This window comes from Xiphophorus hellerii, chromosome 21, assembly GCF_003331165.1.
Source record: "Xiphophorus hellerii strain 12219 chromosome 21, Xiphophorus_hellerii-4.1, whole genome shotgun sequence".
NCBI classification, from domain to species: Eukaryota; Metazoa; Chordata; class Actinopteri; order Cyprinodontiformes; family Poeciliidae; genus Xiphophorus; species Xiphophorus hellerii.
This window is the reverse complement of record NC_045692.1, coordinates 11230839-11254373: the sequence shown is the minus strand read 5'-3', so window position 1 is coordinate 11254373 and position 23535 is coordinate 11230839. Positions and strand designations below refer to the sequence as shown.

Sequence of the window (23535 nt, the reverse complement as noted above, 5' to 3'; positions counted from 1 at the left end):
GATTCTTTCCCCACCTTCTATTTTGTGATATGCACCGATTCCTCTTGCAGCAAGACCCATGCTTCACAGTAGAGATGGTATTCTCTGACTTGCACGCTTATGTTTTTGTCTCTCCAAATGGTCACAATGTCTAGTTTCATCAAACCACGCACCACGAGACTTCCTTCTTTTTTTATTTCTTTTTTTGTTTTGTTTTAGTTTTTGACTTTGCTTACGAATGAATATGTTTTTATGTTATTTTGGATAAAATCTTCTTCCTTGCTGAGTACATAGTATTTTAAGGCAGGCTGGTACCAATCTTGGCAGCCGAGGATGAACCCCCGATATGGAGTTCCTCAGATATCTTCTGGATATCTGGAACTTTTGGTGAATTTTTAAAGATTTTTTTTTCAAACAATTGAAAAAAAAATATCTGGATAGCGTTCCTACAGATTACTAAGATTATATATAATCTTAGTCATCTGAGGTGGGCAGTATTGTGCGTTTTCCAGGCACATAATGCAATTTCATGGCATAGTCAAGTAACGTAATGTTACCTTCAGTTTTCATAAAAAAGCTACATATCAAATATGACTTAACAGAAACTTTACGTCCTGATTTAAGGACATGGAATTGGGCCTCTGTCTCTTTATAAACGCCGACTCTTTCTGAAACTACACCTTCAGGAAGTCATCACAACGTCACTATTAACCCTTTAACACCGTTTTTGTTTGGTTTTTTTGCTTTTACCAGGATTGCACTGAGAAGCAGTTTGTATAACGAACTCAGCAGATGTGCAGCTCCATCAGGTAGCGAGTCTGATGGAGACTCCTGCAAACAGGAGAAGTATAAATCGCACAAAAACATTCTGTGTCTTCTGATAAAGTGAATTTAAACACCTGGTTTCTGCTGCATTTCAGCTCCTCATGAGCCCCCTCGACCCCTCCTCCTCTTTTCATTTTACTCTTTCATCACACTTAGTGAGTACAGCTCAGATGTCACACTTCAGTCTGTTTTGAAGTGCCTGCCAGCGTAGCCATAGATAGACATGAAGAAAATAGGACTTTGAAAGCATTAAATGTAATTGAAACAGCTTTAGTTTTAGCCTCAACTTGAAATATTTTGCACCAGAATCGTAAACACTCAGATCGTAGAACTCCAACATGGCTTTCAGCAGTCCTGCATGGTTTTGAGTCAAAATGGAAACCAGTTTATGCTCAATTTTGGCTTCTGAGCTCCTTACCGCTGCTCAGTTTTTACTTTTCTTACAGCTGACCTTGACCATAACCTATTATGTTAACTTGGTATTTGATGCTACCAGAATGCCTGCTGCGTGACACTCCAACGTCAGCCGGACATCACATGCTAGGACGTGCCCTGTTTTAGTTGGCGATATCAAATGTCTTTCCCTAGACTTTTCCAAGATGTCTCTGCAGGGTCCTTCTCGCACAAATGCCGATTTGATAATCTGATTATTATAGCAACTTGTTTTTCTGGTTTTAGTTTTGTTTTATAGCTCTAAAGTCACTATTCATGTGCTCATGCTATACATGGCTAACAGTTATTTCAGGGTTCGGTAAATTGAGTACTGCAATTTAAAAGTATTAAAAATTAGGTCTTTTCTCAAAACCTCCAAAATGTTTAGTATTGTTTCTGTATCCATTTCTGTACTGTAGTGACAGTTTGTGTAACTAACTAACTGATGCTTCTTTACAGCTATATGTGGTATTTCAAGGAAAGTGAATGGACAAGAAGTAGGGTATTTTATTTGTTTATTTATTTTTCTCCAATAAGATTTTTAAAATCATGTGGTGGAGAACTAACAGAGGAAGATCCAGTACTGACTTGTTTCTGCCAGGGATGTTAATGAAGAACAGAAATTTCATCTAGAACTACAGAGAGGTCAAACATTGCTGGGTTTTTTTGGAATATTGTATCTACAGGAACTGGTGTTATATTTACTTGGGTTACACATATATAGTTTAATAAGTAAAAAAAATTTAATGCAGTGTCTTACATTGAACACTTGCACTTTACAAAATTTAAACAGACAAACATATTGTTCAAATCATACATGTGAAAGTAGCTTTGGTGCAAATACAGCAAGATTATGTAAAATAAGGGTTGGATAAAATTATTGCTTTAAAAACAACTGGCTAAACTCCAACCCTGCTATAGACTGCATGTAACTTTATGTATGAGATGCTCTTTGTCCTGCCGTACCATTGCAATGAGTTTTAATTAACAACTCTGCTTATTATAGAACACAGGGAGAACTTTGGTCATGGTCCAAGCAAATCCCTTACTGAAAAGTATCCTCTTCAGTTTTTTTTTTATCTAATAAGGAATAAAATGTAATAGTCACACTAATTACATTTCATCAAATTTGCTTAAAAATGGCCTCTCGCCCGGAACGTCAGCTGGAGATAGGCACCAGCACTAGGGGCAAGGGTGTAAGAAAATGGATGGATGCTTAAATATATAATCACTCATGTGACTCAGTGTAGATAATGTAACTCTAGAGAGCCATCTGTAGCACATTAAGGCTGCTGGCTGATGCAACTTAAAATCAGCTGCTTTTTTTAATTTAAAAAGTATAGATTTTATTTTTATCTGTTAAATAATGTATATTTCTTTTATTATATATAAAAAAAGCAACTGCCATGCAAATGTATTCAAATGAAGCAAATGGACGATGCATTCAAATCATTGTTCGGAATAAGCTGCTCCACCTTTCATAAAAATACACAGGCTGTCCTTAAATATATCGCTGATATTCACGATACCAAATTTTCTAGGTTACCGAACAACGCAGCAAAGCGTTCACCCTGCATGTGAAAATGATGTTTTTCTGTCGCAGATCTCATGCCGCGTTCAATGCGCTGGGACGGCATGGAGACGTTAAAACGGAAAGCCTTCGTCCTTGTTCGGGTGACTTAAAAACAACTTATATTGTAAGCATCGGTGTTTGTCCGCGGGTGTGGATATATAACTTGCTTCTTTTTCCTTGACTTCTGTCGATGTTACGTCTGTAAAGTTAGATTTTCCTAAAGCCCTTTGGACGTACCATTGGCAGGCTCCGTTCAGAAACTGAAGGGAGGAAAGTCCAGCCAACCCGCGGACGGAGGCGTGGCGGTCCGGTTGGGAATATGAGCACCGGGAGGCTCCGAAGTCTCTCCAAGAGCCCGAGCTGACTTGAACTTTGTTTTCCCCGCAGAGCAGCTGGTAACCAAAGATACATTTTTTTTTATCTCTTCCTCTGCAGCGACCGATAATTTTATCTCCTCTTCTGCTGCGACCGACTTCTGTTAATTGTTGATAACTTTCATTTGTTCTTCTTCTTCTACTTCTAAAAAAAAAAAAAAAAATACAATTTTAGAAAAGCCTTCCAGTTTGAGGCACTGGCAGAAAGCGGGCTGAACACAAAGCAGCCAGGATGTCCCAGCAGGCAGTGAACGGGGTGTCGTGTCGGGGGAAGGTGCTGACCGTGGAGAACATGAACCCCAACGTGAAGCGGGTGGAGTACGCGGTCCGCGGCCCCATCGTCCAGCGGGCGGTGCAGATAGAGAAGGAGCTCCGAGAGGTAAACTGAAAACAGAGCCGAAGTGTCCGACAGAAACAAATGAACCAACTATAAAAGTTGGTTTCATTTACGTAATGCAGAGTATGAGTGTTTATATGCTCAGGCTTTTCTACAACTGACTGCCTTTTGCGTGCCTCTTACACACCTGTTGGGGATTCCACCTTTACATGTGAAGATATTATCCAGCATGGTTTCCATCAACCAACCACTCACTCACTCACAGTGATAAAATATGCACTTTCAGTGCAGTGTTTTACAAAAATAATTGTATATAAAAAAGCTTTTCTTCGGTTGCGCAGACGAAAAAAAAAGAGTAATGGAAAACGCTGCGGCAGTGGAGAGACTTCTGAGTGACTCGATGTACATTCTGTTGTATTGGAGGTCTGTTTTTTTTTTAACTTACTAATTGATTATTATAGCATTAGAGATTATGCTGTCAATACGGAAACTAAGCAGTGACAATAATGATCTTCTTAACAACTTTTAACCCTTACACATCTGTTTATTTAATTATTTATCTGATTTTTTTCAGTGTATATTTGCAACTCATAAAATTAGTGAAAGCCGTAATATGTTTTTATTCAGAGTAATGGTCCTACATGCACTTGGAAATCACCTTACTTCAGTTTTTATAAACGATCTCTCTCTTTTGGACCAAGCAATGCTTTTTTCCCCTTATTTCTTCCCTCTGGGTTTGACTGGAATGATGGTGGTTGTGTGGGCTGTAAGTACGGAAGGCAAAAAGTGCCACCTATCCAAGAAATAGTTATATAATTTTATAATTATACATATATAGCAATATAATTGTACAATTCTATAACTATTTTTACAAGACATAAAAATAATTTTTACAAGACATAAATAAATAATATCCCCACATAATTGTTCAACTTGAAATAAAGTTTGATATTCAAAGTGCAGTTTTCCAAATGTAAAAAAATATATATATAATTGTTTCTCTAACAGTAACTATTACTATAGACCAATCATCTTGACTGGAGCAGCACTATAAAGCTGACAGATGAAATCAATTTCATAATGTACCGGAGCATTTGACCATGAAATAACTATTTTAATAGTGGCATAGTTAATCTGTTTTTTTCACATTTAAATAATGACATGTCATATTTTACTTATGAACGTGTATTTTTTTTTTTTATCCCTTTTCACTAAGTAGTAACATATTTCTTTGTAGTGTTCTGTTTCATTTATGTACAAAATCGTGGCACTTCCTACCCTCCATAGTATGCTGGTGTGCCCATGGTGTTGTTAAGGGATAGGACTGACGTCATTATATGTCTGTTTGCACGTTTGTTTTGTTTTTTTGGTGGAAAAAATAATGACATATATAATCTGCATGAAACATATCAACCTGTTATTTTTGCTTGATTTTATTTAGCACTTGCCTCATTTTACTGTAGTTCCACAGAAGACAAGTAAACACATCTGAAAGAGGAATTTAAAGTACAACTGCAACTAAAAAACAATGAAACATACAAACATATATAGTTGGCTGTCTTATGCCTTAAGCGATGTCACCAGAGTCACGTTGGTGTGAAAACTTGTTTTGTGTGGACCTCCCATCCTTATTTACAACCAAAAAGCATAACAAATAGAAAAAAACATGATGACGGCTTGTTGTGGCAAAGTACCTCTCAGTTGAGTTAGATTGAATTTACAGACGTTTGGCTTGTAGCTTTAAATAAAAAACAACTTTTGAAGATAGTGGACAAACATAACAAACCATAATGTCCATGTTCTGTTCTATATCTGATTAAAATGTGAAAAACTATCATTCGTTTTTTAGACAGTTTAGTTTTTGCCAATTTCCTCTGCGATTAGCGACAGGACTGGGACAGCAGGTCGTTTTTTTCCCCTGTCGTGTTTTGTTTATATTACATTCCAACAGGGGCGTTATTGATCTACTGGAGGAAAGATAAGCAAGTTAAAAGTGATGGGTTTTTTTACACGCCTTCTCTCTCTCCTCTTTCTTGAGACACATGATCAGCTGTAGTGGATAGCTCTGACTGGCTTTGAGTGCATTTACCTCTCCTTTTGTCTGAGTTGCCTGCAGGATTCCGAGGACGTGTATATTGTAGAGCTTTGTTACATAAGATGAGCATTCTCTGTCCTCTTTTGTGTCTTTGGGCTTACCCACTCAGAAGAAAGAGCCTGCTGGGGCCCTCTGGGCTCTGGAGGTTCAAAACAAGCAGCTCTTATGAAAGTGTTGCGCTTCTCGGCTGTCCACTTGTTTTTCTATGCTCATAACTGGGACGAATCATGTCCCGCACAGCTGACAAAATAATTACCTCAGAAGCAAAGTGGGTTGTGTCAGATATCTTAAAAACCAAATCTAAATCTAAGGCGTTTTTTTTTTTTTTTTCCCAGAGGGGTCGGAGGGTTTGTATTGCAGCAGTCGGATTTGCTTCCTGTCAGATCTGCTACTGGAACACTTTTACCGGTGGCTCAGCAGATTTAATGCATTTGTGCTGATGACCCTTATAAATCCTTACGCAGACATCTGGCATGACACTGCCTGCTCTGGTGAAAGCTGATTCAGGCTTGGATCTCAGCTTCTGGCAAGTCTGGTGTTTTCTGTCACAATAGCTGGGTGTCATCCAAGCAGGAGCATGGGAAACGTTAACTTTTCTGGTATCCGTACGACTCCACACACGTCTCTGTTTTCATTTCTTTGAGTGACCTGATGCCTAATTCCGCTTCATTTCATTACCATCTTAATGATTGCATTGTCCTTGGAGAATCACATGAGAAAATTAGCAATGCTTATTTTCCAGTTTGCATACGCAAGTGTAGTTTCTCTTTGAGAACTGACAGAGCTCTAGCTGTTTTGGAAAGATAAATGAACAGTAGAAATTTTATAAGAATTTTATTTTAATTCATATGCATGGAACACTTTTTATATATATATTTGGTTAAAAACACATTAGGCTTTACACTTCAACCAATTCCGAAGAAATCCAAATAAAGTACGCAGCGGTTTATGGTTGTAAAAGGACAAAATGTGAAAAAAAGGAAGGGGGTTGTGAATACTTCTGCAAGGAAGAAAAAGGTTTCTGTTCGTGAGCTCTACTCTGTCCTCTGGGTCACTTGGTCTGGCTGTGCTGGTCAGGCCTGTGTAGTCAGTGCCTGGTGCTGACTGAGCAGGAGAGTGCAGGAAGTAACCGCCTCAGAGAACAACCGGACACTTTGTTGATAGAGATTAAAAAGCAAACGAGGTGCACCCAGCTACGTAGATCTAATTTAGTGTGAAGCTAGCCTTGCCATAGTTTTTTTTTTTTTTTTTAAAGATAAAAGAAAAGATTATTTGGTGAGGAAGATTCTCTGTGATTATAGAATCCTTTCAAAAAGAGCCAAACACTTTTTCTTTTCTTTTCTTTTTTCTAAACTTTGCATGACCTGGACATGGACCGACAACATTGCATGTATTTCAAGTCCTGTACTCTACACCCGGCTGGAGCTGGACTTGTGTAAACATCCATGATGATCAAAGTTCTTCTGACCGCCTGATTGACTTCGAACGTTTCTGATTGACACTCTGACCTTTTTGGTCTGGTTACCATAAAGTGTGCTGTCGGTTTGGTTGACGTCATCTGAGAAACGGCAGCAGCTGCAGCGTGCCACAACCAGCAAACAGACCCTGAGTTTGGGCGTGTCGTTTAAGTCAAAGAGATGAAGAGAGCCGGTGTGCTGATGAATAGAAGATGGCCAGAGGAAGCGAAGAAAAGACAGAAGCCTGTCTTGTAATTAGATTAAGCCAGCATGTCTTGGTGAACATGCAACCCACCAACTGTGGGTGGATTGTGTTTTTGTAAGACTCAGCAGTCGTTTAACACACATCAAACCAGACTGTAAAGTATAAGAGGGGGCGTTCTAATGGGGGAGCGACTGGTCGATGCAGGTTGAAAATAAGCTGTGCCTTTTATTTTGACTTGCAGTACAATGCTAAAGTACGTCCGGAACTTTTTCTGATTTGATCACTTTACACACTTCATTGTGCACCATCAGCATTTTATTTGACTGATAAACACAATGTAGTGCATAATTACGATAGAAAAAACATAAATTTTACTAATAAAAAGTGTGGTGGGCATTTGTCATGAGCTCTCCTGATTCAGTCTTTTGTAGGACCACCAACTGCAATTTAATGTATCAGGTTACATTACATTGCAGTTGCAAAACTTTTGGACTTTGTCTCCACCAGCTTTTCACATGATACTAAAAAATGTCCCCCATTCTTCTCTGAACAACTCCCTGAGTCCAGATTGGACGAAGAGCACCTGTGAAGTCTGTTTTTTAAATCCTGGCATAAATTCCCAGTTAGATTAAGATATGGATTTTAACTGGGCCATTTTACTGCATGAACATACTTTGATCTAGTCCATGCTGTCGTATCCGTGGCTCGTTTAGGGCTGAAGTCCTGTCGGAAGGTTAGACAAACACAGCTTGCTAGCTTTGTGTTAGCATGTCACATGAAGCTTATTGAAGCTTCATGAATAAGCTTCATGTGACAGGTTTCTCAATGTAATGTGGCAAAAGGAAGAAAAAGTTCTAATGGTGTCAAAACTTTTCCAAGCCACTCAGTCATAACAAGTACAAGTATGAATACAGTACAAGTTTCTACAGATTTGAATTTTACATCCACAAAGGTCCGCCTCATTAATTTGACTTTTACACTTTCTGGTTTTGTTGTTGCAGGGTGTGAAGAAACCTTTCACAGAAGTCATCAAGGCTAACATAGGCGATGCCCAAGCTATGGGTCAGAGACCAATCACATTTTTCAGAGAGGTTAGACTCACTGGCTGGATTCATCCTCTAATTGTTTGCTGTGTTTGCACTTTTGCTGATAATGTGGAGCGCTCATTGACGGACAAAAAAAACAACATTTGTTGCAAAGCCCGGAGCTAAACCACATATCCTCATCTCTCTCTCAGGTGTTGGCTCTTTGTTCTTACCCGGAGCTTTTGGAAGACAACAAGTTTCCAGAGGACGCCAAGAAGAGAGCTCGGCGTATTCTCGACGCCTGCGGGGGTCACAGTATAGGTCAGACAACTCCCCGCCCACCCCTGTGCTCCGTCCAGTCGGTCACGTCTTCGAGCTGCTCTGTACCGTCACAGTCAGTCTCTGTGTGTTAAACAGTGTCAGCTTATCTGTGCAGAACTTTCAAAGTTCACTCTGCTGTCCTGCAGGGGCCTACAGCGCCAGCCAGGGAATCGAGTGCATTCGGCAGGATGTGGCACGTTACATCGAGAGGAGAGACAGCGGCATCCCCTCCAATCCCGACAACATCTACCTCTCCACCGGGGCTAGCGATGCTATTGTGGTATCTGTCACGCCTTTGACACCTCCTCCTTCACAGACTGGTGGCATGCTGCGGAGCTGACTTAATAGACGTATTGTTCCTTTAATCCTGCGAAAGCGACACGGATTTCACAGAACTGGCATACATTGAACGCCTGTTAATTATATACTTACTGAGCTGTACTTTGCACATCTTCGACTTTAATCCACACACAGACCTTTATCACCCTCACTTTTATGTAACCATTTCACACAGCTGAGTAACTTTAAGATATAATCTAGCACAAAGAGATAACAACCAGCCCATGCAGTAATAAACACTGGCATATCTGGCATAGAGTGTACAGGCAGAGGTGTCAGGTTTTAAATTATTTCACTGACTCAGATATCCCTAGGATGGTATGCAGGGTGTCCACATGTCCTTAAAAGGTCTTTACAATTATCTTAATTATGTTAATCACTATTTAATCTTGTATATTCTACATAGTTTTTTCTCTCACAGAACTTTTCTGTCAGGCATAAGTTTGAGTCTCGTGCCTCATTGTGTTCTGTGACTCAACGCGGTTGATGCTGCCAATGACTAGCTGCTAATAGGCCCTTGCTAACTAGCTAACCTTTTGGTGACTATCATAGATAAGTGCAAATTTATTTCCAGTCACTTCTGTAGCCGACCCGTACGAGGCTCGGTGGATTCTGTGCAAAAAAACCCCCAACTTTTAAGCTTGCAGCTATGGGAGCTGTAGAGAGCCACTCAGTGTTAAAAGCACATAGCCACTACCAAAAACTACAAACAGACTGCAGAAATTTTATAATATATGCTACTATTGATTATAATACAGCAGGATTCCCCAAACATTTCTTTATATTTATAGTTTTTTTTGGGGGGGGCTTCAATTTCATTCAAAGTGGCATCAAAAAGTCTTGAAAAGCCTCACATTTGACTTGTTGAAATCTGCAGATATTCTGGTGCTGCAACTCCTCTCTACATTCTGAATAGTGAAAGTTTTTGGTGTGGGCCATAGGGCTCACCATCCAGGGTAGCATGAATAGCAGGGGCACCACTGGCAAAAATCTAAAACACAATTTGAAATGTATAAAGGCTTTATTCTATTTGTGAAATCTTTGGAAAATTGTTTCGGGTTTGAACAGCCGTAGACTGACTTGACCTTCTCAGTGTCTACACCGACTCCAGGTTCCTTCATAAATGATCTGCTTCTAATGGCATCCAAAATCAAGTCGGTAAAAAACCTCTCCAAATCTCAGACCATTCTGAAGTTGCTGGTGTGCGGCGAGGGTCGAGACCGCACCGGGGTGATGATCTCAATCCCTCAGTACCCTCTGTACTCGGCCGCTCTGGCGGACCTGGCCGCTGTGCAGATCAACTACTATCTGGACGAGGACAACTGTTGGAGTCTGAACGTGGCAGAGCTCAAGAGAGCGCTAAATGAAGCCAAGCAGCACTGCAAGCCCCGCGTGCTCTGCATCATCAACCCCGGGAACCCCACAGGTACATATACACAGAGCCCTGCACATTTACTGGCAGAAACCTTTGTTTTGTATATACTTATTTTGTGAAGAAAAAAAATACATCTATCTGGCAATAGAAATATTCCAAACATCTTAATTCACTCTTCTACTGTCTTTACTCTAAACGTAATGTTCTGTTTTGCTTTTTTATTTTAGGTCAAGTGCAGAGCAGACAGTGTATTGAGGATGTGATCCAATTCGCTAAAGAGGAACATCTCTTCCTCATGGCCGATGAGGTAAAAAAAAAAAAAAGTTTAATTCATCTAAAAGCACAAACAAAGTTTTAAATGATCTCAACTGTTAGGTGGAAAATCAAGGAGCTCAGCATCGATTTAGAGGAAAGACATTTATTTTCTGCCTATATATGGGCCCCATTCGCGCATCTGTATTAATTTATTTCCAGTTCATTTAATTCCTGTGTAAACAGAGTTTGTTCTGAAACCATTTTCCTCTGGCAGGTCTACCAGGATAACGTGTACGCCGAGGGCTGCAAGTTTCACTCCTTCAAAAAGGTTCTGTTTGAGATGGGACCGGAGTATTCCAGCACTGTGGAGATGGCCTCCTTCCACTCCACCTCTAAGTGCTACATGGGAGAGTAAGCGACTACATTTATGAATTATTATACGTAGGAATTCTCTAGCTTTTCTCTCTTTATAGTCAGGGTTCGTACAGATGCTTGAAATCCTTGAAAATGCTTGGGTGTTTTCAAAGTTTTGGAAAGTGATTCATTTCTGTATATGAAATGAATCGTGAATGTTAAACACTCGTGTTTAACATTCTAGCTGTACCGTTTTGTAATAAAGTGCAATCTAATGTTTTATTAAATGCCTAAATGTATTTGGTTATCAGCAGTTAGCTGCTGCTGAAACCAGAGATTTTTACACACTTAGAAAAAAGATAACAGGCAAAATTTTTCTCAGACTGAACGTTTCTTGTTTTAGGTTGTTTTTATTTGCTAAATGCCAAAAACAAAATTAGCAAAAATATTTTGCACGTTACATTTGAATAGTTACTATTCACATTGCCTCAATGACCTATTGATCTGTGTAATTAAAATAAAGGTTGGCTTATATTTTGTACGTTAAACCTTATTAAAATTGGGTTATTTTTTTGTTAAATTTGCATTTTCTTTTCAGACCTGTCTGGTGTATAGTGTCTGTGTGATAGAGAGACATTTCCAAACAAAATCTTTTTATATTTTAGTTTTCCTTGTCCCTGCTGTAGAGTACTATCTCCAGTATTGCTGTGCTTGGTGCATCCTCTGTTGCTCTTGTTGTTAGACGTATTCCTGCTGGTCTACAGGTGGTGGAGTTATTCCTCCACGCAGATGTGTGTCGTGTAGTCATCCTCGTGTTTGCCTTCTCTCTGTTTGCCTCCATGAGGTGTGGGTTCCGTGGCGGCTACATGGAGGTGATCAACATGGACCCGGAGGTGAAGGCCCAGCTCACCAAACTGGTGTCAGTGCGTCTGTGCCCCCCCGTTCCGGGACAGGCCCTCCTGGACCTGGTGGTGAACCCCCCACAGCCCGATGAACCGTCCTACACTTCGTTTACGAAGGTGAAAAAAACCCCCAAAAAAACAAGGTCTCCTAATCACACGTTGCACACCCGGATGCAGCAGCAAACATTTCAGCAAACACATTTCACTTATGTAAATACGCACAAGAACCGACGGGTATAATCTGCGCACACAAAGCTTGCATTGAAGCTGAAGTCTTTACAAGGCAGTAATCGGCTTCTTTGTGCAGGAGTTTTGCTTCTTGCTGTTGGTTTCAAGCAGCAGCCTGAGCTTTGCAAAGTGGATTATATGCAGCACATTATATAATGTAGAGTGTAGTAATGATGCTAACCTGTTTCTGCTGAACTCACACAGGCGGAGGGGTTGTTCACAGTGAGAGGAAGTCATTCATTATGTGGCCATTGCTTAGTTCACTGGTAATGTGACTCAGACTGGAGGGATTTTTTGTTCTAGCATTGAAATCCTGCATATTTCAGCAATTTTCCAAGAGGGAAACAGTATATTTATGACTCTGCATTTAAAAACCTCTGCACTTCTCTGCTTCCTCTTACAATAAAGCAAAAAAAAAAGAAGAAAACATACTTTGCACATTTCAGCTGGGCTTGAGAGCTGTTAAATCATTGAGGACAGTCTTGCCATATTTTCTGTAGACATATAACTGCCACAGGAAGAGTTAAAGTTAAACCAAGTGTAGTTTTTATTGTGAAGACTGTGGAAGAGCTGTTCATACTTTTACAGAGAGAAATGTTGGAACTTTGTTGCTCTTTGGTATTCAGAATCATTAATTGGTAACATAAGGTTACAGTATTGGTGTAAAGTGAAAACATATTTCTCCCTAGCAAAGTTATATAACTTAAGGGCCAACAATCACCAGCGTTCACTCAGTGGGGGAATGATGCCACCAAGTGACCCGATTAAAGTATCTTGGCCAGACAGTCAGTCAGCTATTTTCTTTTAAAAAGAAAAAAAAAAAAAAAACACTTTCTGTTTTTGTTCCTTGTTGAATAACAGGCTAATTTGTATTTTTCACAGTGGCAGAAACGTTTAAATATTTTCAGTACATTTTCTTAAGGTACAATTACTCTACCCACTGTATTTCTGGTGATTTTAGTGATAGACCAACACAAATAATATTATGAGGTTGAATCTGGTTTTAAAAATTTGGAAAAAATAAAAATCTGAAAATTGTGGTGTGCATTTCTATTCTCAGCCTCTGATCCATTCTGCCTGCACACAGAGACTAAACCTGTGGCCCGTTCTTCCTTATGAAACATCTCTAGCCTGTTCAGTTTTGACAGATGGCATCTGCAAACTTCTCTTTTTAAGTCTTGCCAGAAATTGTCAATTTGCAACACAGTGCATGAGTCTGAAATGGGAAGGATTGTTTTTATTTTCAGGGATCAAGTGGAGCAATTTAAAATAGGTTTTATTTTCATGTTAGAATGGCTCAGTGGATTAACATACATTGATAGCACAAAGCAAACTGGAACAGCACTGTTTTGATGGAAAAACTCAAAGATCTCCTGACTTTATCCAACCAAGCATCTGTGAAACCTTCAGAACAAACGACTCTGATCCTCCGAGTTTCAGCCTCACATTTTACAGGATCTATTACAGCCAGCGAGATGCCAGCGCAGAATAGTTATTGTGGGAAAAGATGGATTCAGTTTCAGGTCTTCGGTTAACTCCTACTCATTCTTCCCGGTTGCTTCCCTTCCAGGAGCGGACAGCAGTGCTGGCCGCGCTGGCAGAGAAGGCCAGGCTGACGGAGGAGATCTTCAACAAAGTACCAGGGATCACCTGCAATCCGGTGCAGGGCGCCATGTACACCTTCCCCCGCATCACTCTCCCACAGAAAGCCATCGACAAGGCCAAGGTCTGCTCTTACATTCCCCTGGTTGACTGGTGATCCAGCGCCAACACGTTAGCAGTCATGCATGTGTGTGCTTACCTGCAGGCGGAAGGCAAAGTCCCGGACATGTTTTACTGTATGAAGCTGCTGGAGGAGGAGGGAATCTGCTTGGTGCCAGGAAGTGGGTTCGGTCAGAAAGATGGAACCTTCCACTTCAGGTTTGCACTTCATGTTAATATTACAGAAGTATTCAGACAGCTTGAACGTTTTTCCCATTTTGTCTTGTTACAACCACAAACTTCAGTGTATTTCATGGTTTTGTACATCATAGCTCAACATAAATTAGAGCATAATTACAAAAATCACGAAAAACTCTGCTGCGCATCACAAACACATTCCTTCAACATCTGCACCATTTATAGGTTTTTGTTCTCTCCTCCATCCAGGATGACCATCTTACCTCCTACCGAGAAGCTGAAGGTGGTGCTGCAGAAGATCCGTGACTTCCACTTGCGATTTACCAACGAGTTTTCCTAACGTTCCCCCCTCACCTTTTCCGCTGCTGTTCATGAACCAACGCATCAAGTGCCAGTATCTCAAGTGCCTTTGAGTGAATGAGGCAGCAGCTCTACAGTACCCGCCCAGAACCTCAAAAACCTTTGATGTTTTGTTAAACAGAGACTTTTTTATGAACACCATATGAAGATGTTTTAAACATCTGTACATGAAGCACTTTTTAGCACCACACAGCCAGAACTATCTGGATTATGTTTGATCTTTGAGCCATAGTTACAGAAGCATCCCCCCCCCCAACCCTCCCCTGGAAAATGTTTTGATGCTTAATGATTATGTCTTAATTTAATATGTTAGGTGAATACAGGATTAACATGAAGCTCCATAATCAAGATCAGGGTACAGTCTGAGTGTTTTTAAGCTAGTTTCAAGATGCAGCCATTTGTGATGATGTTTAAAACTGTGATTTTTAAAATGTGATTCTTTCCTGAGCTGTATGCACTTCCAGTCTCTTCATTTAAAATTTCTACAAAAACAACCTCTTGTTTCAATTCATCACCACAAGGAGTCTCGTCTGAGCGTTGGTGCAGAAAGCCACCATCATTTTCAGCTTTATTTAAAAACCGTCAGTGCTTACATGCTTTCAGAAACAGAAGCCGAACCTCTCGGAATGAACAGAAACTAAAAAGAAATTTTGAAACACAAAGAAAGTCAGTAACACCGTTTAGAAACTGCTGCGTTCCCTTTGGCCTCCCAGACTCCAAAAGACCCCCGCCGCCGTTTAGAGTTCTTAGCTCCTTCGTAGAGAGAAAGTCTCAAAGTTCGTCTCTCTTTAGGAGCTTTGTGGCGTGCTGCTCTACAAACTTACCGAGCGCCTCTACTGTTCTGTCTCCACCTTCAAATTTAACCGGGCTCTGCTTGCTGCCGCTGGGGGCAAAATATATCGTGGGGAAGCCTTCCACTTTGTAGCTGTCGTTCGGCACGTCGTTGGCGGTGGCGTCCATCTTGGCGATCACCAGGTTCTTCTCGGATTTGTACTTTTTGCCAAGCGCCACATAGTCGGGCTCCAGCTTCTTACAGTGGCCGCACCAGGGAGCATAAAACTCGATCAGGACGTCCTTTTGGGTATCCATGACGATTTCGTCGAAGGTCTTTCCCACCACAACCTTAACTGGTCCCTTGTTGTTCTTTGGAACTGGTTGGGATTTGATGATGGGTTGCAGCTTTCCTGTAGACAAAATTCAAGACATACTGAAAAATTTAGCAAGCTTACAAAACAAAACAAAAAAAAAAACTTCCCTTAGAAGTGATGCAACGTGAAACAAAGACCCACCTTTCTTAAAAGCAACAACAAATTCTCTCAGCACCTCTGAGTCAAACTCCTCCGGCTCCATGGCGAACTTCTTTCCTCCGTCGGCCAAAATCCCAACGTTCACTTCCTCGCCACTCTCGCTCAGGCCCAGGCTCTTCAGCTCCTCGGCGTAATCTTCCTCGTCGGCGATGGCGAACGTGTACTCAGGAAAGTCTCTGGCGACATCCAGCACCTTGGACCTCCAGAACTGTGTGGCTGAAAGTGAAAAAGACGAGATGAAAAGCTTGAAAAAGCAGAGACGGTTCTTCACAGGTGGCGTGCAGCTGTCTGATCGGCTCCAAGATTAAACTTGAAGCCACAGAAACATCATAACTCAGAATGCAAACAAAATGATCCAACAGAGTAAACCAAGACGAGCTTTAATGGGTAATTACAGTATATTAACTTTTGACCTTAGGAAGAAAAAAAAATAAAAAAAAGTCACCACAACCACAACAAAAATGTCACAAGTGTGTTGTGCATTTATTCAGTTCTCTCTACTCCAACACCCCTAAATAAAACCTGGTAAGTCCCTTAGAACTCCAAATTGTAGAGCTGACTTTTTTCTTTTTAAAAAAAGTTTTTAGATAAATAAACTTTCATTTCCCTTCCACTTTACTACTACAGTTTTTTTGATCTACCGTATAAAACCCCTATGAAACTAACTGAAGCTGTAGAATATCAAAATGTGATGTAAATGGGGTGTGAATACTTTAGCAAAACACTGTATACTTAGCTGAGAATTTCATCTCCAACTCACCTATCCTGTAGTCGAAGCTGAAGTCGACTCCGTAATATACGACCACCAGGGGTCTCTTTGCGTAGCGCTTGGCATCGTTGCTGGGTTTTCTGTGACCCACCAGGGGAATGGAATGTTTCTTGAAGAACTCCTGGACTTCAGACACCGACATCGACTCCTGCACATTTCAGACACAGCAAGTTCCAAGCCAGATAGTTTTTGTGAGGATTGCTGCTCAATGCTTGCTTGCATCCTAGTGCCACAAAACTGAACTGAATCATTTTATATTCTAATCAAGTTTCACCTTCAAATTGAACTAGAAATAGAAAGAGAACTGAAACGGACAACCTCACCTTGACTGTAAGCTTGTTAGAGGCTGGCTCATACTTTGAGTTGAACTTTTCGGGCTGAATAATGACAATTTGACCAGCAGACGCTTTCAGCAGTTTGGCCACTTCGGAGCTGAAGGAGTGACGGAAGGTGAAGTCCTCCCTCAGAGCGTTACCTGCCAGACAGGAAACAGACAGAATAATAAGAAATATTGGAGCCAATAATGCTATTGGTGTCCTTCAGTAGCATTTTCTGCAGCAACAGTCTACAAATTGGGCATCAAAGTTAAAAAAAATAAAAACACAAAACCACTTACAGGCTTCAATGTAGATCTCATAGGCTGCATCCTGTTCGCTGGAGAAAATGCCAACAATGACTGCGTCGTCACCATCTTTGATGAGCTCCTGCACTTGCTTTGCTGCCTGTATCTGCTTAGAAGGCGGGCCTGCCTGCTCACTCATGAAGTCGACGATGCCTGAAGGTAAGAAGTAAAGGATCGTCTTGTTACAGAAACAACGAAAATGCACAGCGTCCTGTTAATTCAGTGTAGTGATGGTTTGGTCGGTAAAACGCGTACCGTACTTCTCCCTGGGTCCGTTGTACTCAAACGCTTTGCCCTTCCTGAAGATCTTCAGCGTTGGGTAACCGCTGACCCCAAAGCGCGAGGCGAGCTCCGTCTCCACGGTGGCATCAACCTTGGCCAGAGGGATGGGAGGGGAACGCTGACTCAGCTCCTTTGCAGCCTTCTCGTACTCCGGAGCCAGTCGCTTGCAGTGCCCACACCTGCGGAAGACAAACAGGTTTGTTTTATTTTAAATCACTGAACCAAGAAAGGAGAGAGCCTAAATTGGAGCCCTACTCCGGATTTAAGAAGCGACTCACCATGGAGCATAGAACTCCACCAGGATGATATCTGCGTTATCGACCGTTTCGTCAAAGTTGTCTTTGGTCAGCACCAGTGTGGCCTCAGGAGGCGGCTTCCAGCCCGGCTGAGACACCTCTATCACCCGCGCCACGATGTCTGCAGATACACAGTCAACCCAATTATTGATGCTCTTTTAGAAAACCTACAAAGAGCTGCTCCTGAATTCGCACCCTTCTCGGTCCTCTCTCCGTCGTAGTCGATGGGCTCTCCGTTTTTCAGGATCTTGATGGTGGGATATCCCGACACGTCGAAGCGGCTCGCCACCGCGTCGGCTTTTGTGGCGTCCACTTTGACAACAGGAATCAGAGGGTCGTTGTCCTTCAGAGTCTGAGCGATCTTCTCATACTCTGGGGCGAACTGCTTACAGTGGCCACACCTGGCAATATAAAGACAGTTCCGCATAAAGAAAACTGACAGTTTTTTGTTGCAATTTCTTTCAATACCTCTTACAGTTTTATGATAAAATGTTACAGTTCCTTAAACTTTCTTTTTTGTGCAACCACAAACCATCTATTTTATTGGGATTGAATGTCATAAATCAACAAAAGCTAGAGAAAAATTATGCACTTTTTTTAGTTGGCACCTCCCAACAGAACAACTATAGTAAGAGCAAGCATGAAATAGCTGGATCAGATCATATTCATGTGTCAGAATGGCCCAGTCAAAGTCCAGAACATTGGGCGACAATTTCACTATTGGTATGCAAAGCTGGAAGACAGGCCCTAAAATAAGCAAGCGTACCATGGTGCATAAAACTCGACCAGAACCGTGTCTTTTCCCTCGATGAAGGTGTCAAAGTTGCTGTTGGTGAGAACCAGGACTCCGTTCTCATCTTTCACCTCCGTGTCATCCTCGTCGTTGTCATCCTCCTCTTCCTCATCATCACTGTCCTCATCGGCTGCCTCGACTTTGTTTTCTTCTGCATCTTAGCAGAAATGATCCAAGATTTAGAAATCAAAGCAGATTAAAAAAAAGCAGGCAATATTTAGACATACTGGTAGTTTTGAAAACAGGAAAAACAAAACAAGACAAATAAAAAAAAACCCACTGAAAACATGCAATTGCATATGTTTCCCACAGTGCAAATTCAGATTTTACAGAGTTCTGCAGCCCTGTTGGCATTCCAGCCAATGCTAACTAGTAGGCTAATTATGCTCAGTTACTTAGCTAGCTAGGTTAAATGACAATAACTGACCGGAAACAAGTGTTAGCTGCGCTGTTTGGTCATTTCGGTTCATACAACACCGCGACACGCCAGACTCACCTTCTTCACACCTGCAGACAGTGGCAAAGTGTGCAACGCCGAGGAGCACAATTAGCAGCAGAGCAACCTTCCTCATTGTCCCTGCGGTCCACCCGGGAGCTGTAGCCCTTTAATTAACTGAGCTAATACCGCTGATGAATGTCATCAAAAGGGTGCCCGTCACACAGACCCGCTGCCCGGATCAATACTGACGGCTTATTGCTGTTCAAACCTTTGGTTTGTGGTTTCATACAAACTCTCACTTCTGAACGCACCACCGCCGCCTCCTCCCCCTTTAACTTGTCTGACTTGCCACGCTCTGATTGGCTCTGACCCACCTGGCGTCCTCCAATCAGGAGTCGCCACTGAATTCCTCACTTTGAAACGTTGAAGATTGCCATTGGATACTCGTGTTGGTCTTTCTCTTCATCTTGAGTTCAAGGCAATTGGGCAAAAGTTTCAAACCACCGCAATATTTTTTTTTTAATTCTTGGCACGCGAGGAGCCAAATAGTTATGTCTACAAAATCTAAAAAAAATATGCATGAAAACCAAATACCACCTAATGCACGACTAGTGATTTGTCACTTTTCAGTTATAATGTATGAAGAAGGAGTGGTATGTATAGTTTAAATACACAACTTAAACACATTTACTTAATTTCCAGGTTGAATAAATAACTGACAAGTTATCCAAAAACCTTATCAACTTGTTAGCTCCCCAAAAAAGAACTGAAACTACTTTATACTGACATTTTCAGCAGTTGAACTCAAGATGTGCCAACTGTTTTTCATTTTGTTACATTACAATCCCCAAATTCAATGTGTTTTACTGTGATTATATGTGATAAGGCAACAGAAAGTAGTGCATAAGAGTAGAAAAAATGATGCATTGCTGTAAATTCATTTACATAAGAAATGCACAGAAAAATCCAAAGTCATCCCAAGTCAATAACTTGAAATTACATTTTACAGCATCTACAGCTGCAAGTCTTTTGCTGAATGCCTACCAGCTTTGCTCATGTAAAAACTGAAACGTTTTCTGAAGGCAAATGGTTGTATTGGTTTACATTTAGGTGTCAAACCTTTCAACATTTTTATATGTAACAAAAGGTTGAAAATATGCATGATACAGATTAGATATGTTTTGCCCTGACTGGAATGGAAAAGGTTCTGTGTGACCCAGAAACCACAGTAGTGCTGTGTTAAACTACAGATTCTACAAGAAGAAAAAATAAATAAATAAAATAATATATATATATATATATATATATATATATATATATATATGTTGTGTCTGATTGTAGGATTCACAAAAATCCTAAATGTGGATGTGATAGCTCAGTTGTGTTTTGATAGAAAATTATCGCAAATAAATGGAAAAAGAATTTCAATCTTGCCTATACATAATGTTATATATGATGTTCCAAGTATTATTAATCTAAGGCAGCTCTAGACAAATTAAATTTTAGCCTTGATTTAAAGGAACTCATTGTTTCAGCATTTTGTTGTTTTTTTTTTATTCTCCTTTTAGTTTTCTAGACATTTGCTCTTAGAGGCACATGAAAACAATTTAGCTGTGTTAGAGCAGCAACCCTCTCAATAGCAGCTGGTGTGATCACAAATCCTCAGCAGGGGATCCTGGGATATGAGACACGTGAAGGTCAGCAGTGGAGGGCTGGTTTAGCTCTGCTAGATGTGAGGACCAAGACAGGATACAGAAAATAGTAGCAACTTTCAGGGCACAACTGAAATTTAATTGAGGAATTCAAAATTCACTTGAATATGCCAAGTAGAGCAGCTCAATCAAATCCAACAGTTTCAGTTTTTCACACTGGTTTTCATTGTGTTTATCCCCTTGATTTACAACCTGGAGTATTACAGTGGAGCAGACTTTGAACCACAATTAAATTTTGTTTAAACAGAACTGTGTTATGAATGAGGGGGTTTTCTTTCAAGTCTGTTGCACAGTTCCTTAAATCTGGACCCATAATCTCTGCACAGTCTTAGTAAAGACCAAATGTAAAAAGAAATGCTTGTTGCATGCTTGTTATTTGACGTTTTTCAATATTAATGAAATTCTCCATATGTTCACCTTTTCTTATACTGTTGCATCTCTTAAACTTATGGATTTGGCCGGTCTTTTGGGAAACAGCTCCCTCTACTGGCCAGTTAAGTGTAAATCATGATAATATTCTCAGATCATTTGCGATTGGATCATCTGTATGATCACCTAATAATATGACATTTAATAATTAAACTGAACTTTGTTTTTCTGGACCTGAACAATTACACAACCTGAAGGAGTCTATGTGCTTTTTAAAAGCAGGATTTGGGCGCAAAACCTTGAATTTTATGTAAGTTTGTTTTTAGACCACAGGTGTTTAGTCAGCACTATATAGGCTCAAATGTAAACACACCTCCAAATGTCTATTTACTCAACCTCACCACTTCCCTTTGTTCTACTTTCTAAAAATTAAAACTCAACCAAAAGTTTGTCTTTGTTTGATAGACCTGGTAAATTCTCAAGTGATCAGGTCTATGACATATTTTACGCTCTCACGTTTTTCTCTGTCCTACTTTGGAGGAACTATCAAAACAAAAACATTATGTCCCTTATCAGAAACATAATTCCTTATGTTTCTGATAAGGAAATTATCAGAAACATCTGCTTATTTCTCAGGCTTCTGTTTGGTGACCTGCTCTCTGCTGGTATAAAACACGGTGGAGAGCACGTCCTCCAAGATTGCAACATAAACCATCCACAGCAGCAGACGTTTCAGGATGAGAAGATCTGTCGTTTTTCACATTTTGCTCCTCTGTCAGTGTTGGACTTGGGCTCACAGTGAGGCGGACAGTGAAGCTCCTCAAACTGTAGATCAAGGTCTCCAGGCTGAGATTCAAGGTGTTGAAATAAATCAGGCTGAGAGTACCAGAGAGACCAATGACACTGTGGATCTCTGGGCCGAGCTGAAGGAGCTCAGAGACATGACCATCGAACTGAAGACTGACCTGAAGCATTACCTGAGCAGGATAGAGGTGCTGGAGGAAGAAAAATTAGGTGATGCATGTCGCAAAGATAGATGTTTTAATTAGCAGTGATTACTCTTTAAATTCACAAATCTTCTGTACAATAACCCATATATTTATGTTTGCAGGCCTTGAAGTCAAAATAAGTTCCATTGAGAAGGAAATGGAGGGAATCAAGAGGGAGAATGCAGGTGAGGAAGACAAATAAACAAATATGGTAACCTCTGAGTTCAGGACAGAATGTGCTCCACTCACTGTGGGGAACATTAAATGTATTTGCAGAGTTGGAGAACACATTGAACATCGTCAAAAGTGAGGTGGAGACTCTCAAGAGTAAGAACATGGGTGAGTTGAAAATGGGATGCATGTTCATGTTAACTCCAAATCAACTTGATTTAGAGTTGATTTTCACCTTGATAGGTTGCATAGATTCATTTTCTGTCTTCAAAGACTCTCTGCTGTACCTCTTTCAGCGCTGGAAGCCAGAATGACCACCAATGAGAAGGAGGTGGAGGAGATCAGAAGAGAGTACGAAGGTAGGATAAGCAAGAATTAAAAGTAAAACATTTGAAGATGATAAAATAAGAAGAGTGAGTAAAACTGATACGAGGTGAAGTGGTTATGAATGTTGCTCTCTGTCTTAAGTGAAGTATTGTCACTCTCAATAAGAAAAAAAAAAACATTCACACAGATCAACCAAAGGTGGTGTTCTCAACTGCCCTCACCAGTGGATACTTTGGACCCTTTAATACTGACGTCACGCTGAAGTTCAGTAAAGTCTTCATAAACTTTGGCCAAGGCTACAACCCATCTACAGGTACCAACCTGTTTCCCCCATACTAATAAACAACAGGCGGGAATGTGGGCAGATGGGCCTTGTTTATATCTCCTGCTGTTTCTTTTGTTCTAGGTTTCTTCACAGCCCCAGTCAAAGGAATCTACTACTTCAGATATACTTTGCTTGAGAAAAGAAAAGATATGTCGCTTGGTATTCATTTGTTTCATAATGGTAACCATGTTATGGGCTCTTTTGAAGTAAGTGATGGTTCACATGAAAGCATATCTAATGCAATTATCCTTCAGCTTGAACAGGGCGATGAGGTTTACATGAATCTTTTGTATAATCACGGTTTGTATGACGATGGAAATAATTACACCACCTTTAGTGGGTTTTTGCTTTTCCCCTTGTGAGGCTGTATAGAAAAAACACACAGACATTCCGTTTAATTCACTGCCAGCAATAATGAAATGAAAAAATATTTTGTTCTAAGAAAGTAAAATGCACGTCCAGAGCTCCTTTTCCAGAAATAGTCACAAAGTGCAGGATGACTCGGGTAAAATCCGTTTATAAACGGTCCAAAACATATAAAACTCTACATCACATTAAATCAGGATATGCACAAAAATGCTTTTGGAAGCCTCCATGCAGACAGACCTGGGTCAGGACCTTCTGACTGAGAGACAAGGATTTTTAACGTCATTATTTCACAGAATAAAAGCACTTTCATTCTCAGAATCCTTGTACAATAAGCATTCAATATAAAAAAAAACTTAACCATTTGATAAACGTATGTTATTGTTGTAAAAAGGGGTGCTACATTTCTTCTAGATTAAGGGTTAATTTTTCC

At 40.5% G+C, this 23535-nt stretch overlaps 3 protein-coding genes across 4 annotated transcripts; 2 read left to right on the top strand and 1 right to left on the bottom strand.

Moving 5' to 3' along the window:
* The first annotated feature begins 3077 nt into the window (after positions 1 to 3077).
* On the top strand, positions 3078 to 14829 carry si:ch211-217a12.1 (alanine aminotransferase 2-like). Its single transcript, XM_032551277.1, has 12 exons — positions 3078 to 3204; positions 3359 to 3562; positions 8279 to 8368; positions 8515 to 8623; positions 8770 to 8903; positions 10145 to 10388; positions 10565 to 10644; positions 10867 to 11003; positions 11791 to 11965; positions 13647 to 13802; positions 13884 to 13996; positions 14225 to 14829. Exons 2-12 carry the CDS (start codon positions 3416 to 3418, stop codon positions 14313 to 14315), a joined length of 1476 nt encoding a protein of 491 aa, XP_032407168.1. The 5' UTR covers positions 3078 to 3204; positions 3359 to 3415; the 3' UTR covers positions 14316 to 14829.
* A 37-nt stretch (positions 14830 to 14866) lies between these two features.
* On the bottom strand, positions 14867 to 19186 carry pdia4 (protein disulfide isomerase family A, member 4). 2 transcript variants are annotated; one of them, XM_032551275.1, is made up of 10 exons: positions 18901 to 19186; positions 18378 to 18561; positions 17807 to 18012; positions 17594 to 17732; positions 17289 to 17494; positions 17028 to 17186; positions 16735 to 16886; positions 16403 to 16559; positions 15625 to 15858; positions 14867 to 15519 (listed from the first exon to the last, which is right to left on the bottom strand). In XM_032551275.1, exons 1-10 carry the CDS (start codon positions 18974 to 18976, stop codon positions 15107 to 15109), a joined length of 1926 nt encoding a protein of 641 aa, XP_032407166.1. In that variant the 5' UTR covers positions 18977 to 19186; the 3' UTR covers positions 14867 to 15106. The 2 variants fall into 2 exon arrangements, with proteins under 2 accessions (XP_032407166.1, XP_032407167.1); XM_032551276.1 differs by having other exon boundaries at positions 18378 to 18555.
* A 2428-nt stretch (positions 19187 to 21614) lies between these two features.
* On the top strand, positions 21615 to 23467 carry LOC116711404 (heavy metal-binding protein HIP-like). The gene is made up of 6 exons (XM_032550719.1): positions 21615 to 21938; positions 22036 to 22098; positions 22190 to 22252; positions 22381 to 22443; positions 22599 to 22724; positions 22818 to 23467. The coding sequence occupies exons 1-6, from the start codon at positions 21662 to 21664 to the stop codon at positions 23096 to 23098; spliced, it is 873 nt and encodes a 290-aa protein (XP_032406610.1). The 5' UTR covers positions 21615 to 21661; the 3' UTR covers positions 23099 to 23467.
* The last annotated feature ends 68 nt before the right edge of the window (positions 23468 to 23535 follow it).

Excerpts from the sequence above, each read along its gene's own strand:
- si:ch211-217a12.1 (XM_032551277.1), top strand. The coding sequence starts at position 3,416 with ATGTCCCAGCAGGCAGTGAACGGGGTGTCGTGTCGGGGGAAGGTGCTG. Across the intron at positions 8,904-10,144 it reads GGGCTAGCGATGCTATTGTG|ACCATTCTGAAGTTGCTGGT; the intron begins GTATCTGTCACG and ends TCCAAATCTCAG. Across the intron at positions 10,389-10,564 it reads CAACCCCGGGAACCCCACAG|GTCAAGTGCAGAGCAGACAG; the intron begins GTACATATACAC and ends TTTTTATTTTAG.
- pdia4 (XM_032551275.1), bottom strand. The coding sequence starts at position 18,976 with ATGAGGAAGGTTGCTCTGCTGCTAATTGTGCTCCTCGGCGTTGCACAC. Across the intron at positions 18,013-18,377 it reads GTCGAGTTTTATGCACCATG|GTGTGGCCACTGTAAGCAGT; the intron begins GTACGCTTGCTT and ends TTATATTGCCAG. Across the intron at positions 16,560-16,734 it reads CTAACAAGCTTACAGTCAAG|GAGTCGATGTCGGTGTCTGA; the intron begins GTGAGGTTGTCC and ends TGAAATGTGCAG.
- LOC116711404 (XM_032550719.1), top strand. The coding sequence starts at position 21,662 with ATGAGAAGATCTGTCGTTTTTCACATTTTGCTCCTCTGTCAGTGTTGG. Across the intron at positions 22,253-22,380 it reads TCTCAAGAGTAAGAACATGG|CGCTGGAAGCCAGAATGACC; the intron begins GTGAGTTGAAAA and ends TACCTCTTTCAG. Across the intron at positions 22,444-22,598 it reads GATCAGAAGAGAGTACGAAG|ATCAACCAAAGGTGGTGTTC; the intron begins GTAGGATAAGCA and ends ACATTCACACAG.